Genomic DNA, 19936 nt, shown 5'->3' on the forward strand with positions numbered 1-19936 from the left:
CGAAGAAGTCAATCAGGAGACATGATAGGCCCTTCACAAACCCAAACTGGGTGGGGTCCAGTGTCTGAAGGTTGCCAATGTCTCTGTTTATAACTTCCATGATAATACGTTCCATGGCCTTGCAGATCAGGCTCATCAGACTAATGGGACAGTAGTTCTCAGGATCCAAGGTGGATCCCCCCTTGTGGAGTGGGATAAATGTAGCTGTGCGCCACTCAGTGGGCACGAAGCCTGAGGTGAGGCTATGATTAAACATGACATCTAGGTGAGGTGCCAGTTCATTTTGTAGTACACAGCCCGGGATGTTGTCTGGTCCCATGGATGCTGTATTCTTAGCTTTCGAGAGTGTGTTTTTTACCTGTGTGGCCATGATTACCGGAATTTGGCAATCTTTCTGTATTGAGATGGGCCCAGGGTGACAGGGGGTGAAGTTGGCACTGAATCGATCTGCCAAGATACTGGCAATGTCCTTGGGATCAGTATATTTAATGCCATTCTGTTGTAGCTCAGAGCAGATCTGAGCATTGCCATTTAGATTCTTGACATAGCTATAGCATGCCTTGTGGTTGTCTTTGCAATCTTTGGCAATTTTATTTTCGCAAGTTTAAAACAAGAAAGCCCTTTAGGAAAACCTCATTGAATTCAAGCGCCTGTTAATGACAAACTTTGGACCTGTGCCATTTGAACAATTATAAATAAATTCAACATTTAACTATGCGATTCGGATGGGGAAACATTCTGTCCGTCTCTGTAAAATTGCTCACGTTTTTACTCTCTTGGCATATGTGCTTCTCATTACTGATTTCCTTTCTTCATTAAATGTAATGAGCTGCACTCTACTCTCTGAGCCCAGGTCTTGACTAAAAACGGTCAACAAACCAGACCAGTTCACCCACCTGGTCAGGAAACAACAAATAAATAAATAAAATAAAATAACATAAAAATAGAGAAATATGCATCTGTCTCTCCATGTTTTGTAAAATTACCATGCTTGGGCCTACACACTTCTTCCATGTGTGCTTCTTTGATTACTGAAATGATGCTTTGCTCTCGAAGAACTGCAAACTGAAGTGAGCAGAAAGCTTCTTTAAAACACTAATGGACTGTACGGGTAAGTGGCTGTACTGGCTTTACTGGTACGCATTTCATGCTTATCTTTCATAATATCTATTTTTTTATCAAGAATTAGTTTTGCTTAGAGTGGATTAGAGAAAACTGTACAGAGAAAGCTGGGCGGAACACAATGAGTCAAATGGGGTAGTAAACAACTACAGAGCTTTCCCAGTTAGTCAGCAAACAGACTGGCATTCAACCCTTGCAGCATTGCCCGCAGGAATGCCTTGACTGATAGCATAACATTTCATCTGTCTGCTAGCCCTGCTTTCTGGTAGTAATGACATACAACTGCCTGGCACCAGAGTGGTAAGTCTGTATAATGACATTGTTTTAAAAAATGCAGCAAACAGCAACAATTTATTAAAGGAAGCAGGTTTATATTAAAAACAAGTGTTTCATGTGACAAATGGTATTTTTGCTTAATGCAATTTAAGATTTGGTTTTGCTGTGTTTACAGATTTAGCAGTCCAGAAGTAATGGTGGTCATGACTCTCCAGTAGTTAAAATGATCACAGTTGTGAGAAGGCTAATGATCTCACATGAGGAATCATCGATTTGCAATCACTCTGCAAAGTGACATTGTACAATTAGCACTTATGTTCTGAAAGTTTAAATTAGCTACGCCTGAACAATCAATATTTATTATTTGCATCAGAAATAAAAGTAATGCAATAAAAAAATGGTACTCACAAAAAGAAATTCCCCTTCTACCCCACCTTTCCATATTTTAAATTCCAATATAACACTGAAGTGCTGTTGAAATTGCCAGAGGGTACAAAGTTCTTAAACTATGTGCATAATGTTGATACTGTTTTGGCACTTTAGACAAATGAAAACACAACTGACAAGCATTGAGAATACCAGGCATTCTACCTTCACAGCTACTCAGCTTGACAAAGAGCTAAAGACTCAAAAAACTGAAAATTACAGAAAGTGTAGTGTGTGGATAAGAAACAAAACAAGATAAATGTTAGACATTGGTTCTTCAGTGACCCATATCACCAATGTGAAACATTACAGTTCCTGGTTTTCTATAAAAACATAGAATTAGTTTTTCCACAAGTTAGCACAACCTATACAAGTAAACACTAAATGTACCATCCCTCTAGTTTCCACATCCTGATTAAGTTTGGCCATCAACTTATAACCTTGTCTTACACAATCTCCAAAACCCCTCCAGTCAGTAATTCTGCCATCAAGGATTGCAGATGGACAAAATTCTGTAAACCTTATGATGAGCTATCCAAATTCACTTGTAACATCACCGTATCTAATTCCAATGCAACTGCTTTTATACAGAGGAGTTCTATTCCCACATAAATAAGTGCCTAGATTTGGTCATGCCTACTAAATATAAATATAATGGGAAGTTTGAGAACAAAGCACTGTGGTGGACTACCAGCTTAAATAAATATAACAAGAGAAGAAACTTCTTAAATCATACAACAGACCTAAAATTCCCTCAAAGATTGTATCAAGAATATTGCTAAAAAGTTAAAAGCTAGTATCGGACTAGTAAGGCAAATCATGAACTGAAATTGCCTTCTAAACCCAAGAATAATTATAAAGCAACTTCTTTAGTTATATTAAAAAAGTAAGAAATAACACACAGCTGGGTTCACAATTAATCCAAAATGGCACCACCCATTCAAACCCAATAGACTAGTAAACAAAATCAGTGAAAACCTTACATCTGAAACAATCATTTTAATTCCACAAAACCATGAATCTCATGAACCCACTAGCACAAAGTAAAACTTACTGAAGTTGCTCTCTAACATCAAAAATACTACTTTGATAATTTATTGGGATGCTTAATAAATATTGCTAAGCATGATCTTGTGGAACCCCTCCTTAAACCATTTAAGCTAAGCTTTGTTACAAGACGTTTCCCTGAAGTATGGCAAACTGCAGTGGCGAAGACCATATGCAAAGGCAGCCACACTATGGACATGAGAAACTACAGAATCATTAAGCAAACTTCTCCAATTTGCAAAGCCATGGAATACATCCGATCTAACATTGGGTTGTAACAAAAGCCATATTAGTTTAGACCCAGATCAGTTTGCCTTTTTCATAGGTTGGTACTAGGCTTTCGGCCCAAGGGCCTACGTAAGCCAAGCCAACAAGGTTCCATGGCTTACGCCACCCAAGAAAGTTATTTTCCTGTGCCACTGTCGAGCAGAGACACAGAAGTGATCCCCGGGGTGTATTTCCCATTTCCCACCCACTCATCAAGATTTTCCTTGAAGAGTGCTAATGAAGAACTTTGCTTGACATAGATGGGTGGCTTGTTCCAGAGTATAGGAAGTCTCTGGGACAGGAATCTATCCCTCCAGCGTGTCCTGTTTATTGTGGTGACAAGGTTTAGGCCCCTAGAGCGTGTAGCTTGGAGGGATTGGAATTTCTTTAGGTGTAGCATGTCCAAAAGCTGTGGGTTTGACATAACTTTATATGTTAGGCAGAGATCACCTCGGAGTAGGCGATATGCTACGGAGTAAAGCTGGAGTTTTTTGAGGCGGTCAGTGTAGGGCATTTGTTTGAGGTCAGTAATCCTCTTTGTGAGGTACTTCTGTGGCCTTTCCAGCTGCTGCAGATGTCTTGTGAGGTACATTCCAAAAGGGGCATTATACTCTATAATGGGTCTAATGAGTGACGAGTAGAGGGGAACAATGACCTCTTTTTTCCTGGATGAGAACCCTTTTATGATGAGGTGTGCCAAGTAGAAGGACTTCCTGACTGCTGTGGCGATGTGACTATCAAAGGAGAGACGACTGTCCACCTGTGTCCCAAGGTCTCATCACGCATTCGGTGTTAAGTAGATTGCTGCCTATGTGGTAGTTCATGGGTACAGAGTTTTTACCAAAGGGGGTGACACTGCACTTTTTGGCATTGAGCTTGAAGCCATGGCTCTGACACCAGGCATCTGTCTCAGTGAGGCCCTTCTGTAGGATGACCACATCAATGAGTGATTCTGCCTTCTCAATTTAGTTAACTTCCTTCAGACAGTCACTTAGACTGTAGACATCAAGCACTATGTTCACACTTCTTATTCGGATATGGTCAAAGCATCTGATACTATACTACATGCTGGCACCATTAATTAGCTAAGTATAAGTACCTTAAAAGCAGATCCATATGCAATGAAGTGAACAGTCAATTTGCCGAAAGACAGAGTACATACAGGTAAGGTGTTAAGTGCCTCCTGTGAAAATACAAAAGAAACAAGTGTTATGCCCCAGAGCTCAGTACTGGGTCCCCTTCTTTTCAGCATTTGCCTCGCCAATCTTCAGAATAAGAATTGGAACTTTTGCTTAACCAGGTTTACTGATTACTGCAAACTGGGTGTTACTGTCAAATCTCCCTTTAATACTCATTCATTACATCAGAAAATGACCCATGTAATTGTTAACTCCCTTTCCTTCATCCACCATGCAACAACAGCACTCAGAAAATCTTTCTGTTTAGCACAACCAATAACTTCTTTGACCTGGATGATATGTCTTTCGGTAACTTCTTTGACCTGGATGATATGTCTTTCGGTATCATCCCTCTATATGCAACCCTAATTAGGCCAATGAGTACAACAATCCTTCAAGATGCATCCTTCCACATTTACTAAGCAACTAGAAAGGCCACAGAGGTTTCTAATCATGAAGACTGCTGGCATAAATTCCATGAGATGTACACAGATTCCTGGGTTTTATTCCCTGGACCAGACTGTCAATCCACTGACCAGGGGAGCAAACATACTGGATCTGGTCCACACTAATATGTGAGAGTGCTGTAGACCTCCTACCATATTTCTCTGTAAATAAGACCTAACTAGAGAATAAAGCCTGGCATGGTTTTCCAGGGTGGTCATGATATAAGCCCTACCCCAAAAATAAGCCCCAGTTAAGATCGTCAACAACACACGACGGACGTGTTGAATTATAAAATAATAATATTATTGACACCTGTTGACTGAGGTTATCTTACTCTGCTCGCCATTTTCGGACCATTCGGACACCCAAATTCTTCTCTTTGCAGAAAATCATAAGATTCTTTCCCCGGGAGTCCTCCATGATTTTTAATATAACCCTAATCCTCACTCACACTTGACGTTTGAGATCCTTGGCCCAAAAACACTGGCAAGTGTACTTTGATTTGTCTAAGTACAGACAACGCACATAAAACGTGCACACTTGATAATGAACGGGTGTGGTTTTGTCTTAATTGTCACCATTTTTGTTGCCACTCCTGTCTCATAAGTCTTCAATTAACCCCCCAGACAAGATGAGTGCAAAAAGAAAGAGCTATTCCGTCAAGTACAAGAAAGGAAACGTGGAGGACTCCCGGGGGAAGAATCTGATGGCTTTCTACAAAGATAAGTTGGATCTCTGAATGATCCAAAAATGGCGAGCACAGTACGATAACCTCAGTCAACAGGTGGACGAGGGAAATGCTAAGAAGTCCAAGTGTAGATCAGGTTGGCAACCATTATTTCCTGATCTGGAAGACATTATCTGTGAATGGATTGCTAACAGGAAAGCAAAGGCTTTATTTGTGCGTAGGACTGATACTCAAGCATTTGCCCTTGCAATGGCACCACAGTTAGAAATATCCCCAGAAGAATTCAAAGCATCACAACATTGGCTGGATGGCTTCTTTCAACGATATGAACTGTCTCTAAGAAGAACAACACTGTTCAAGCTGGAAGACACTGAAGTTATTAAACGTGCACTTGCATTTGTCTTTATTGTTGATGGCATCGACTTTTCTAAATACCAACTCTTCAACATGATTGCTATGGATGAAACTGCAGTGTTTATGGGCCAAGAATCTCAAATAACAATTGATCAGAGGGGTGCCTCGTCAATCTACAGTCCCTCCACTAGTTACGAAAATGCACGTGTTACCTGTATTTTGGCAATTCATCTAGATGGAAAGAAAACCCCACCTCTAATCATTAGTAAGGGCAAGAAAGATAAGATTGAACGTGTTTCAGGCATTTACATTGTTGAAACCGAAAAAGCCTGGTGCACACAAGCAGTTCTAAGGAAGTTGGTCGATGTAATGCTGCCACTTGCTTTGCGAGGTGGCGAAAGAGGTCTGTTAGTCTGGGATTCAGCCAGCTCTCACCTCCCTAAAGACATGACAAACTTCCTCGCACAGAGAAGACTAGATAAATTAATGATTCCCGCAGGAAATAATGATTTCCACAAAATGACTGCCTACCTCCAGACTCTTGATATTGCAATAAACAAGCCATTCAAAGACCATGCGCATGGAACTCAATGAAAAAAGAATGGAGAGAAATCAGCATGGAAACTTTGTGAAGCCTAGCCTGCAAGAGGTCATGACTTGGGTGAAGAATTCATGGGATAAAATCACTGACAGCTGTGTTGCCAATGCACTATGAGCAGGCTACATGGACAAGCAGTGCTCATATAAGGAGACCTCTATTGCTAGGCATGACAGATTGGGGCCAATAGTTCTGCAAGAAATGGAGTTGCAAGAACTCAGGCCAGAATTCAGGGGTTGGAGACTAATGAAAATGTTCCAGAAGATGATGACATGACTGTATTTGAATAACTTTTCTGTTATCGAGGCAATAGAATGGATTACTTCTGCTTTCAGTTGCCAGCAAGCTCGTCAAGGTAGCGTTTCATTATCAAGGGGTAATTACAAAGTAAGGCCACTAGTTTCCAGACTTCATTTTTATGACTTTCCATCATTCTTCTCTTATGGCTTGGGTAAGGAATAAAGAAAGCATCACAACTCAAAAAGTGACAGTTATTCACCTGTTTTATTCCCCTCCTCCAATACACATGTATTGAGATTTTTCTGCACTTTCTGTTAAGCATGAAATATTGAACTGTGAAAGCCAAGGTATAGATATTTTGAAGTTGAAATGTTTGTTGCACTGTTTATGTAGAATTCTCACACAACTGTTAACGCTTTACCTACCTAGAACTGTTGCCCAATAATGGAAAAGTGCCAAATAAATGTCAATTTGTGTACATGAATAAATGAATTAATGTAGACTGTTGTACAGGGGGGTAAATAAGGCATACCCTGATAATAAGCCCTAATGCGTATTTCGGCGGGGGGAAAAATAGAAGACCCAGTCTTATTTTCGGGGAAATACGGTAGTATAATGTCCTTTCTGCTAAGGTTAGACCACAAAATGGTCTCCTTTGAAGGAAAAATAAAACCCAGAACCACAGCTAAATTCGGAATGTTCAGGAACTATTCTAAAGCCAACTTCCTACTATTAACTGATAACCTGGCAAAAATTTCAAGCCCTCATAAACCCCGAAAACACTGCTGCATATACGGAACTGTTCAAAGAAACTCTATACAAAGCATGTTAATAGCAGCATAGAGGAAGCTCTACCCACCAGGAATGAGTACAAAACTAACTCAAAAACAAAACAATAAATAAACAAATAAATAAGCCACCCCGGTGAAATCACAGCATCAATATGCTTTATAACAGAAGGAAGAAAATCATGGCTAAAATTAGGAGGTGTAGCAGCCAACAGGATAAAAACACTATCATCAAACTAAACAAACTACTTAAGAGGAAAAATAAAGACTACCAAAGCCAAACTGAAGGTAAATTTGCTCTCCCAGGCCAACAACCACCACAAGGCATTCTATAGCTATGTCCGCAACCTCAAAGGCAATACACAATTGTGTGCAGAGCTCAGTTTTGTTAACAGAGTCACCTATACCGAGCCAGAAGATATAGCAAACCTACTGGCGGACAAATTCAGCTCTAACTTTATCCCTCTACCTCTCAATCTCTCCTAAGGAAACATCATCAAATATAACTTCTCTACTATCACAAGGGAAAAAGTCTTCAAGGAACACTGTATCAATGGGCCCAGAAAATATTCCAGGACGACTTCTAAATAGCATGAAACATGAACTATCAGTTCCTCTGGAATTGCTATTTAACTGTAGCCCCCAAACAGGCTTCTTGTGTAACTAATGAAGAACAGCAACAGTCATCCCCCTGCACAAGCGTAGGCTGCCTACACACCCTGGAAACTACAGACCCACAAGTTTCACTAGTCTCATATGCAAAGCTATACAAAAGAATTAGCAAGGAAATTATCAATAATGACATACGAAACCTCCAGACACTGGAACCAGACCAGTTTCATCAAGGGCAGGTTATGCCTACTCAACCTGATGGGCTTTCATTTTAAGGTCAACAAAGCAATGGATAAGTGAAAATGGTTCACACTGCCTACCTTGACCTGGCCAAGGCATCTGACACAATACTCACTTGGTCACTGTTGACAAACTCAAGATGTTGGGTATAAACCCTTATGTCACCATACGAATAACAAACTGTCTCAAAGACAAGACCTAAGAAGTTAGAATTGGGAGTCCACCTCTACAAAAAGGCAAGTAGCAAGCTGAGTCCTTTAAGGATCAGTCCTGGGACACTCCTTGGCACTTCTCTGTAGTCAATACCAAAGTCAAGGGCCACTGGCTGACCATATTTGCAGACAATTGCAAATTAGGAGTAATCAAACAATGCCACATCGACATTAATGTTCTCCACTATGGGGGACACAGACAAAGATCTTGTGTCACAGCCGCCTAAAACGAATTGCTAAGAAATGCATAATAGTATCCTTCAGCGAGATATCCATCCCCTCATAACTATCATAAAGACAACATTCTCCCAAGAGTCAACCCAGTAGTCAGGGACTTGGGGACATGCATAGCGAGTAGTTTAACTTTTGACCATAACATATCTACAGCAATGAGAAAATCACTCTATGTTGTGCAACTTATAAACAAAAGTATGGCATCTAGGTTCAGTGGGGTCATTGTTCCACTGTATTCAGCATTCATCAGACCCACCATTGAGTACAATCCCTCCGCTGGTATACACCTAACCAGGCACATCCAATAACTGGAATGTCTGCAGAGGTTCCTCACTAAAAGAATAGAGGGCATAAGTAATATGTCCTATGCAGACCACCTCAAAGCCCTATCCCTGTATTCTGTCTCCTACAGGCTATTGAGGGGAGATCTATGCCTGGCATACAAGGTGTCGTCAAACCCCACCCTGATGGATTTCCTGCATATCCACAAAACAAACAGCACCAGAATTACTCGTTCTAAAGACTTAAACTCTGCCTGTAATATAAACAGCTCCTGCTGGAGAGACAGGTACGTATCCCAGAGACTACCTCTACTCTGGAACAGGTCCCCCATCCATGTGAAGCAGAGTTCCTCCCTAACTCAATTCAAGTACAACTTGGACAACTGGATGGGGAACAGGAAATGTATCCCTGGTTTGGTACCCATGTCTCTAATGGACACAGACAATCTGTAAATGGTTCATTTCCAATGCCTCTGCTTGTAAATGTTTCATCTCTCAAGCCTCTGCTTACACGTAGTCAAAGGTACCAGAACTCATCAGAGATCACTAGTCTAGTACAAACCTATTAAGCTATAACAAAATGTTGAAGTGCTCACCTTTTATTCAGTTTACTATAGGTTTTTACAGTGTTATCTATACCTTCCATTCTGCACAATTAAGGAACCCCATCCTCCTTGATCTCCTGCATCATAATAAGTCAAACAGCTCCACTGATATCAGCACTAGGGACTTAAATGTTCTCCTGCCCTCCATCCCATCAGGTGTATTACAAGGGGTCATGCTCACCACCATTCTATTCAGCATCCACCCACTTTTGCACACGGGTCAGGATGTCACATCAACAGTGAACATCACCTACAGCCAATGTTAACACTGCTGGATTGCTGGCTTTTATTTAATTCACTATCTCTACACCTGTAAATTTCTAACATAAATCTTTATGCTGAAGACACTGTCTTCTTTCATGCTGTCACCAAGTACAAAAACATTCTCTGCACCCTTCAGACCACTCTCAATAAGGTACAGTCTGGGCTGCCTAATAAACTACTCACCTTAAATCATACAAAAATAAGTAAATTTATGTTCTTCACGTCCACATGAAAGATAAGCAAAATAACTTCCCTTCCCATCTCACACCTCACTGAACTGGTCTTTTCTTTTTAGTACATGGGAGTAACACTTGATGCCTACCTAAACGTGTCAATCAGTGTTGAGAACACAAAAGCCAAAATCAACCATACTCACTACAGCTCCTTCCTAACATTGCAATCACTTGTCCCCCGGGATAAAGAAAGCTATCTGTAAAACTGTCCTCTAACCTCAACTACAGTATGCATTACCCCTACTAGCATACTAATCCTCTTGTTGTTGTTGTTGTGTTGTGTCTTTCGGCTTTTCCCGGTTAGGGGTCACCACAGTGGAACTCCGGTCTGCTAATGATTGGCAGTAGATTTTTATGTGCCGAGTTGCCAGCTCTGACGCACAACCTTCAATGAAGGTACTCATTCACGCAGGTCTCCACGCAGAAGACGCTCTAACTGAGAATCGAACCGGACAGCGTCTTACTGTGAGGCGACAACGCTAGCCTGATATCCCTACAAAACCTTTCAAACAAAATTTACAGATTTATGCCTTGACCATCTAAAAATGAACAACACTGCAGAACACTCCACAGAGCTAAAAAGTTAACCATAAAAGAGAACAGGCCAACTTGCTACTCCACAACCTGTTTCACAAAACACTCTACAATGACTCCAGACCCCTGTGAGTAGCAGACTAAGCATTATAGATGCTCTACTAACTTCACTCTCAAACTTGCCCACACTGCTCAGACCTAAATCCTCATTATCCTCCGCAAAGCATGTCTTACTGACACTAGCACCCATGATTCTCTTCTCCCTGACCACACTCAGTTCAGACTATCCCACCTACAAGGAAGACCCATATGTACATGCTTCAAACACCCCCAGAACATAACTGCATTCTCCACGTCTGAACTCCAGCTCTGTGCTAAAATTTGCAGCATCTGCAGCATACATACACACAGAACAAAACACTTCTAGAGACCATCTCCACTCACTTTATCTCATTTAGCGACTCCCTTTTCTTTCAGTTTTCTAAAAAAATTTTTAGTCACTTTCACCCTTTTTTATCTAATGTAAGGTATCAGTTGATTACCATAGTTAGTAGATAGCCTTTTCTTTCTTTCCTTCGAGTAATTTTGTGTTTTTGTATTATTGTTGGTATTTGCCTTTCCTTTAACATGACAGATAAAAAAGGTAGCACTGGTTTTAAAAGATGTTATGATTGTGGACATAAACTACCTACTTCAGATGCACATTCTTTGTGTGCTTTCTGTTTAGGTGCACCTCACTTAACTGTTGACCCACCCTGTGGGATTTGTAAGAATTTTTCCAACAGGACACTGATAGAGAGGAAAAATAAACTTTTGCTGAAAGGGTTACTAAAGTCTCCCTTTTCAGAGACTATTTCTGGCTTGGAGGCCTCAACCCCTCCAAGATTCCATAAAAAGAAGTCTAAGGATGGTTCTACGGCTAAATCTCTTCCTTCGTCCCCGGCTGGGGACTCATCAACCAAGAAAGAAAGCAAAGATTTCTGCTTCGGATCCGACCCTCTCGGATCCGACACCTTCGGCGCCTAGATCTTCGGCTCCGAAAAAGTCCTCGGCACCACCTATGTCTATGGCACCGATGTCCTTTGCTGTATTGGAACCGAAGGGCCCCTCAGTTCAGACTTCTTTACCGGCACCAACCTCACAGTCGGCGCAGACCACCATTGTTTCGGAACCAACAGTACAGTCCTTGTTTACTATTTTATTGGTTCCAACCTTGGCACTGACAACTACTTCGGCACCAACCTTTTCGTCGGTGTAGACCATTACATCGGCACCGATGACTTCCTCGGTGCAGACACCTGTAGTGCAGTCCTTTACGGCACCGTTGTTTTCGGTGCAGTCTACTGAGATGGGCACCGACCTGCCCTCATTTCTCGATAGACCTGTTTCCGTGAGATCTACCAGAAGCCTCTCCCAACATGACGTATTGCGACTTGTGGATCAAGTGCTTTTGGCCAGAGGAATTCCACCTCTCAGGACCTATCCTTCTCCCTTAAAATCTACTGACGTAGCACAGTCTTCCCCCTCTACGGTTCCCTTTATGGATCTCTCTAAGGAGCTGCAGTTGCCTTTGTGGCAGAAAAACTTTGCTACAACCCAGGATTTGACTTTTCTCAGCCATCCTGGGACTCCCAGTCGTCAGGCTGGATCACTTGGGGGAAAGGTGACTTCCCTCTTGGGCACTCACCCCTCTTCTAGTGGACCTGCCTTCCAAGTTATGGAGAAGGCCTTGGCGTCTACCGCTGATACTGTGCTTACTATCTCACCTTCCTCCTCTGGACCACTATGTACACGGGTCGCTTTTAGTGGACACCGGGCGCAGAGGTCTCATGATATACTCCCACAGGATACCCCCTTGGTGTTGTCTTCCCCAGCGTCTCCCTCTGAGGAAGTTCATTGGAAATCCTTGTGCAAGAGGAAACATATGGACTCCACTGAGGAGTCTCTCACTGAAGACTTAGACTTTGATGATGGGGAAGGGTCTCCTCATTCACCTTCTGACGTATCCTTTGGTGATATCCTAGGAATCCTTAAACAGAGAGGTGAATGGCAGTCCTCTAACCCAACTTCTGAGGAGTTTGTGTTCCTGCAGGCTTTTCGCGCCCAGCCCCCTACCTCTTGGGTTACCCCACCTGCAGACGAACTGGTCCGGCTCGTTGTGCAGCGTGCACGGAAGACCCCTGATACTGTTGAGGCCATTCCCCGGATGACAGACAAAATCTTGTCCCCCCCCTGCTTCTGAATCTCATTGGTCTAAAGGTCTCCCTGTAGATGCTCTGGTGGTGGCAGCCGCAACTATGAAAGACCTGGCAGAAGAGGAGAGCCAGACTGTCCATCCGCCCAACAAAGAGTCCAGGGCATTGGATAGGATAGGGAAGCGCACCTTTGCATCAGCAACCTTTGCTATCAGGTCCCTGAATTATATAGCACACTTCACCAGGCTTCAAAGAGACCTAGTATCTGAGCTCTCTGAAACCTTGGCAGGTGCCATGTCTGATGAGGTCCGTGGCAAAGTGGCCACTCAGCTGGCCACTATTGAATCGATTTCGAACTCCTCCATGCGCTTGGTGTCCCACGCATCAGGAGCGGCTAGAGCAGCGAGTTCAGGCATTGTTTTGAGATGACATGCCTGGATGCGCTTATGTAATTTCGCAGAACCCTTCAAGGCTTCCTTTCTCAATGCTCCCATCGAGTCCTCCTCCTTGTTTGGACCCAAAGTCAAAACTACATTGGTCAGGTGTGAACAGGATGGTAAGACCCTGTCTGCCGTAGGTCTCCGTTATTCTCCCCCCAATGTGCTTTCTCCAAAAACCAAAAGAGCGGGAATATGTGGTACAGAAAATCTCAGGGTCCTTTCCGTGACACACAGGCCGATTTTTCCCCTAGGGGCAGAGGGGGAAACTCACAAGGAAGACGCCCCTTTCGGGGCAGAGGGGGTCCGCGTAATCAGGGTTCCAGAGATTTTTTCTCCGGGCAATCCTACCAGCACTCCTGAAGAGTGGCCCAACCCCTTTCCTCTGGAAGTGGTTGGGGGACGTTTCTCTTTGTACCCTTCTGCCTGGCTAACCATTACCAATGATTCTTGGTTACAAAGGATAGCAACCAGAGGTTACAAGATCCCCTTCGAACTTTGTCCTGTCCCTCCATCAAGATTTCCCGACGTTCCACCCAGTCAAAGGGAAGAAGCAGCTCTAAAGATTACAAAGCTGCTAAACAAAAGAGTCATCCAAGTAGTCCCAACAGACCAGACAGGATCCGGATTCTACTCGAGACTATTTTTGGTGCCAAAGAAAACCGGGGACTGGAGACGAATTTTGGATTTCAGTGTGCTAAACAAATTTGAGAGTGTATAGTGACCATCCGAAATTTTTGCACAGTCTATCATTCCTCTCTTGGAAAAAGACGATTGGATGTGCTTGATAGATCTTCAGGATGTGTATTACCACATAAAGGTGGACAGACCATCAAGAAGATTCCTACGCTTCTGTGCGGGAGCCAGCCATTACCAATTCAGAGTACTGCTCTTTGGACTCTCTACAGCCCCCAGAGTGTTTACAAAGTGTATGGCAGTTGTCATAGCTCACCTGCGACTTCAAGGTTTTCAGGTTTTTCCATATCTAGACGACTGGCTCCTCTCCGCCCCCACCAGACACCTATTAGAGGAAGTCCTGGCATACTCGCTCAATACTATCAAAAAGTTAGGCATAACAATAAACTGGCAGAAATCCAATCTCACCCCTTCTCAGTCGACAGAATTCATAGGGGTCATTTTGGACTCAAAAACTTGCAGAGCGACCATACCGGAACACAGAATATTAAGAATCAGACAGCAGCTGTTACCAGTTCTCTCAATGGAAAAGTCCACAGCTCACTCGATCCTGCAGCTGTTGGGCTCCATGGCAGCTTGCATCACCATTTTCCCCTTAGCCAGGTTTCACATGAGGCTTCTACAATGGCTACTGATCACCCAATGGTATCATTTCCAGCTTCCCCTTTCAGCCAAGATTCACATAACTCAGAGATGCAAACAAGATCTAAAGTGGTGGTTGAACCACAACCTGTCACAATGGTCTCACACCTACTCCCCTCAGCAGCCCAAGGCTAGAGCGACCACGGACGCCTCCCTGATGGGGTGGAGAGGGCTATGTCAGGGTCAGACAGTCCAAGGCACTTGGTCCGAAGTGGAGGCCCATCTGCATATAAAATGTTTTAGAGCTGAGAGCGTTGCTTCTGGCGTTGCAGGCATTCCATCCCTTGCTGCCATCAGAGACAATTGCGATACAATCAGACAACATGGCGGTAGTCTGGTACATCAACAAACAGGGCGGAACCAAATCCTACCCCCTTTGCCGAGAGGCCATGAGGATATGGCAATGGGCGATGGCTACCAACCGCTTTCTTCTAGTAACACATATTCCCGGGAGTTCCAACGTGATAGCAGACAAACTCAGCAGGTGCATTCTTCATCCTCACGAGTGGTCCTTGAATCCTCTCATAGCGGCAGAGGTCTTCCACTGTTGGGGCCATCCGTGCTGTGACCTCTTTGCATCCCTGACCAACTTCAAATACAGCAACTACTTTGCCCTGATTCCCCCACTGGGACAGTCACCCAGGGACGCTCTAGTTCACGATTGGCCCTCGGGTCTTCTTTATGCCTTCCCACCCACTCCCCTCATTCCCCAGTTTCTAAAGAAAGCCCGTCGATTGAAGAGCAAAGTGATCCTTATTGCTCCATATTGGCCTCGTCAGACTTGGTTCCCCTTTCTGTGGCCTCACCTGCTAGATCAACCATGGATTCTTCGTCCAACCTCGGAGTTGATCTCCCATCCGCAGAATTTGATTCACCCCAACCTGCACAGTCTGAAACTCACAGCTTGGCTCCTCCAATTCCCTTGATTGCCAGGCAAAATGATTTTCCCTCACAAGTACGGAACATTCTTATTGCATCTCATAAGCCTTCCACTAGAATGACTTATCTAGGGAAATGGAAAAGATTTACCTGTTGGCTGAAAGATAAGGAAATTGATCCCTTTTCAGCACCGGTGTCGATGGTACTTGAATATCTAACTGCACTATTTCAATCGGGGCTGTCAGCATCTACCATTAGAGTACATTTGGCTGCGATCTCTAATTTCCACGAGAATGTCCAAGACTCCTCCCTCATGTCTCACAAGTTATGTAAAGCCTTCATAAAGAGTGTGAATCATCTGAAACCCCCTTTCAGAGAACCTATTCAACCTTGGGATTTATCTTTGGTTCTTCAAGCTCTGACATTGCCCCCTTTTGAACCAGCTGCTTCATGCGACCTCAAATATCTGTCGTGGAAGGCCTTGTTTTTGGTCGCTATTACTTATGCTAGACGTATCTCTGAGCTTCAGGCCCTATGTACAAAGAGTCCATACTTGATTTTTCATCCAGACAGGGTATCCTTAAGAACTAACCCTTCCTTCTTGCCAAAAGTCATTTCTAAATTGTCTATTAAACAGACCATTGAATTGTCAGTGTTTTTTCCCTGATCATTTTAATGAGGGAGAGTACTGCCTACATACCCTAGACATACACAGACAATTCTGTTTCTATTTGCAAAGGACTAAATCTTTCCGTAAATCAGTTGAGTTATTCTTGGCTTTTTCTGGATCTAGATTAGGATGTGCTGTTGCTAAGGTCACATTGGCTAGATGGTTACAAGACACTGTGACACGTATTTATTCGGTACACAATACTTCTTTGCCAACTACCATCAAGGCTCATTCAACAAGGTCAGTGGCAACTTCTGCTGCCTTCCATGCCAGAGCTTCTTTACATGACATCTGTGCAGCTGCAACTTGGGCCACTCCTCATACCTTTATCAATCATTACAAGTTGGACTTGGCCTCCAGGGGAAGAGCATATTTTGGTTCTATGGTGCTCAGGAATGTCCTTCCATGAAAGTCTCCCAGGAATAGAGGTAGCTGGGGCTCTGTCCCATACATAAGAAAGTGGACAAGGATTAACAATATCAGATAAAGAAGTTATGTCTTACCATTACGTTCCATCTGTATTGTTGATCCTCGTCCACTCATTACGACCCTCCCTCCTTCCCCCTCCTATTGCTTCTAGTGGATCTAACCATCCTTCTCTTTAGGTCATTTGACCAGAGATAGCCTCTACCTTTTTCTGACTTGCAAACTCACTCTGAGATAACAGGGAGAGGGGGATTATGGGTAAGAGATTGCTTAGTTCGAGAGTGTATCGCTGGCACGAGCTTGCTATATGGCCGGCTCGATTCCGATATCGGAACCGTAACCCATACGTAAGGAAGTGGACGAGGATCAACAATACAGATGGAACGTTATGGTAAGACACAACTTCTTTTTACCTACTCTGTCTCTATCAGCCTCTTCAATCTTGCCTTTCCTTACATCTTACTCCAGCCTCTTAAACAGCAATACCTCCATCTCATCTTCTCAGTTCTTTTGCTATCAAGAACTCTTTCCAGAAATTCCCTTCTAAATTAGTACCGGTCAGTTTTATAAATGATGTATAAAGCCTCCTTCAAGTGCTTAAAGTACTACACACTGTTCTATTAAGCTTTTGATTTGTATATATTGTATGACTAACATACTGTCTGCAGAAACGTAACTTACATTTTATTCTATTCATTGTGCTGTTATATGAATATTATTTGACTACTTTACTGTATATTCATTGGCAGTTAAACATGCCCAGGCTGGGGCTGAATTAGGTCCCCTGTGGATCAGCACATTACTCCAGTTCTTCTTTCGGTTTTTCCTGGTTAGGAGTCACCACAGCGGAACTCCGGTCCGCTAATGATTGGCAGTAGATTTTTTATGGTGCCGAGATGCCAGCCCGACACACAACATTCAACGAAGGCACGCCCATTCACGCATGTCTTTCGTATGCCACTCGACCGCAGGGAGGACATGCAGACTCCACAGCACATTACTCCAGTAAACAAGCATAAATAAAACACTATGGAGAGGCAGATTTATTACTAGTGCCTACCCCCTAATCTGGAATGAACTTCTCCTGCAAATTAAACAAAGGGACACCTTAGTATCTTTCAAATTAACCTAACTGATTTTACTCTAGGAGTGATCTGCCTTGTCCTTCTTTAGAAAGGGGATATAGCACTGTGTGTAATGATGAGTCAAAGACAGTTTACACCAAACTGTCTTGTATCTCTTATTATTCTAGTTAGTTTATTTAGTATGTGTGGGTGCAAGGGGACACAGCAAAGCCCCTACAAAACATTTTTTGGTCAGCCGCATCCCAGAAGTGGAGGGTTGTGCTCCTATTCCTTACATACTAAACATACAAACACAACTGTCACATCACCCTTGAGTAAAGGAAATACTTGGATACTTGGTTTTCTGGAAAACCAAAGTACTCCTTTGGTCTCCAGGGAATCACAGACATGCTCCAGTGTTTTCAATACTTGCCAGCAACACACACACACAAGTTCATAGAATAGTACTAAGCTAGCTGCTCTTGTGGGCCATTTTAAGCCTAGCCAATTAAATATAAACAGATCAATAGTTCATAAGAAAGTTTCTGGCTAACTGCTATTGTGGGTCATTTTAAAGTTAGACAATTTTCTTTTCAAATGTGAGAATCGAGTCCCGTATCTTGTGTTTAGAAAATAAACAACTGTTATACCAACCCCAGTCATAGCTCTCAATTAATCAGGGGCAAATCGACAAAATCAGACACAAATCCAGAAATAATCAGGAACAATAAGGGTCACCTTTAAAATACTAATACGACTGAGACATTGACAGAATAAGAGAATGTGAATTAATATGCATGTTCTGAAATAAAAAAGTCTTGAACTCTAATAGTTACTATTAAGTATAATTAATCTTTTCTCCAAAACACATAAAGAAGGAAAGAGCTAAATAAAATTTGAGACAAAATCAGGGACATCTCTGAAAATCTTTGACAGTTGAGGGGTATGCCGTTAACGTGGGTAGAATACATTAGTAATAACACAAATTACATTAGCACATAAATATTTACAAATAATATATCCTAAATTATTCAAAGATTGTTGCTTTATCAATCCAATAAAAAAGTATCGCATAAAATGTGATACTTTCCCAACACTATCACACAAAAGTTGCAAGCAACTTTATGATATCTAGCAAACCTATAATAAAGCAACCCAAAACGTTATAAAGTCCATTAATAAAAGTGTTGCTGGCCTCCACTGTTACATACACGCACACTGACCATTGAGAATACTTATACTAACTTACCGGTTTACTTGGATACACTTTAGAAAGGTGTGTCTTTAGCTGCTCTACAGTCCAGTTTAGAAAACAGTTGATTGTCTGGTCGTCATATTTCTGATTAGGAGCTCTGATGACAAGGGTCACCGGGACATCCAACGTAGCACTTGGATCCATGGCGCATAATAATCCTCCCAATAACAGGCAGAAATCGGTAAAGAAAGTTCCTCTATGCTCCCTTCCCCAAAGAAGCACAGCAAAATCCTTCAGACACTCACCTACAACCCCCGGCCTGATGACTCCAAGAACTGTCAGCAATAGTGACGATATGCCCAAGAGGAAGAAAGAGAGATACAGCACTGCTTCCAGCGTCAACACCTCAGCTGCCAACAGCAGAGATCGCCATCAGTGTTCCGTCACAGACAAACAAAGTAAATACGGTACACAGCTGAGAGGTGCAAACTAAAACTTGGATCAACTGCCGCTATCCAAAAAGCTATGGAACTGTCAAAAATCAAAACATTCAGCCTCCCATTTACCCTAACTGCCCCACAGCTGCCGGGTTTCATCACTGGCCTGCCTCCATCTCTTTGCGTCTAACGTCACGGATCAGGTGGGTATAATCCCGCCCCAGCAAAAATATTCAGTTCACAACGTTGCTGGTTGGAATTTCCGGATTCAAAACCGTAAGATGTAAACAAAAGATCAGGAGGGTGTGTCACAGGAAGTCAAATTTCGGGAGAGTCTTTGTAGTTTATCAGTATGAGCCAATTTCATTAAAATGTTCCCGGAGTACAAATTATTGCAGATATTATTTTTAGCCCTGATGTCCTTATAAGTTTGGGCGTGCTTCAGTAACTGATAGTCGCAGTACAGTTAGACGATGATGATGTCAAAAATTGTGAGCAGTACCATGTCTTGCTCTTTTAAGTACATTTTTACAGGAGAAAAACTGCAAGTTCATGTTCACCCCGTTCTCCTCCCTTAAAAATTCCCCGAGAACAATCTGAGGATACCTAGCAGCTGTGCCTCTGTGAGCACGTTCTTCTTTTGGCTTTT

At 42.6% G+C, this 19936-nt stretch overlaps 1 protein-coding gene across 1 annotated transcript in view; it reads right to left on the bottom strand.

Moving 5' to 3' along the window:
* The window catches only part of HERPUD2 (HERPUD family member 2), a 610195-nt gene extending 590694 nt beyond the window's left edge, over positions 1-19501 (bottom strand). Inside the window, exon 1 of the mRNA XM_044065094.1 lies at positions 18905-19501. Coding sequence (XP_043921029.1) covers positions 18905-19054 — 150 coding nt within the window. The 5' untranslated portion in view covers positions 19055-19501. The remainder of the gene's footprint in view (positions 1-18904) is intronic.
* Between the last annotated feature and the right edge of the window lie 435 nt (positions 19502-19936).

This window comes from Protopterus annectens, chromosome 3.part0 (assembly GCF_019279795.1).
Source record: "Protopterus annectens isolate FY-2018-M chromosome 3.part0, PAN1.0, whole genome shotgun sequence".
Classification (NCBI taxonomy): Eukaryota; Metazoa; Chordata; order Ceratodontiformes; family Protopteridae; genus Protopterus; species Protopterus annectens.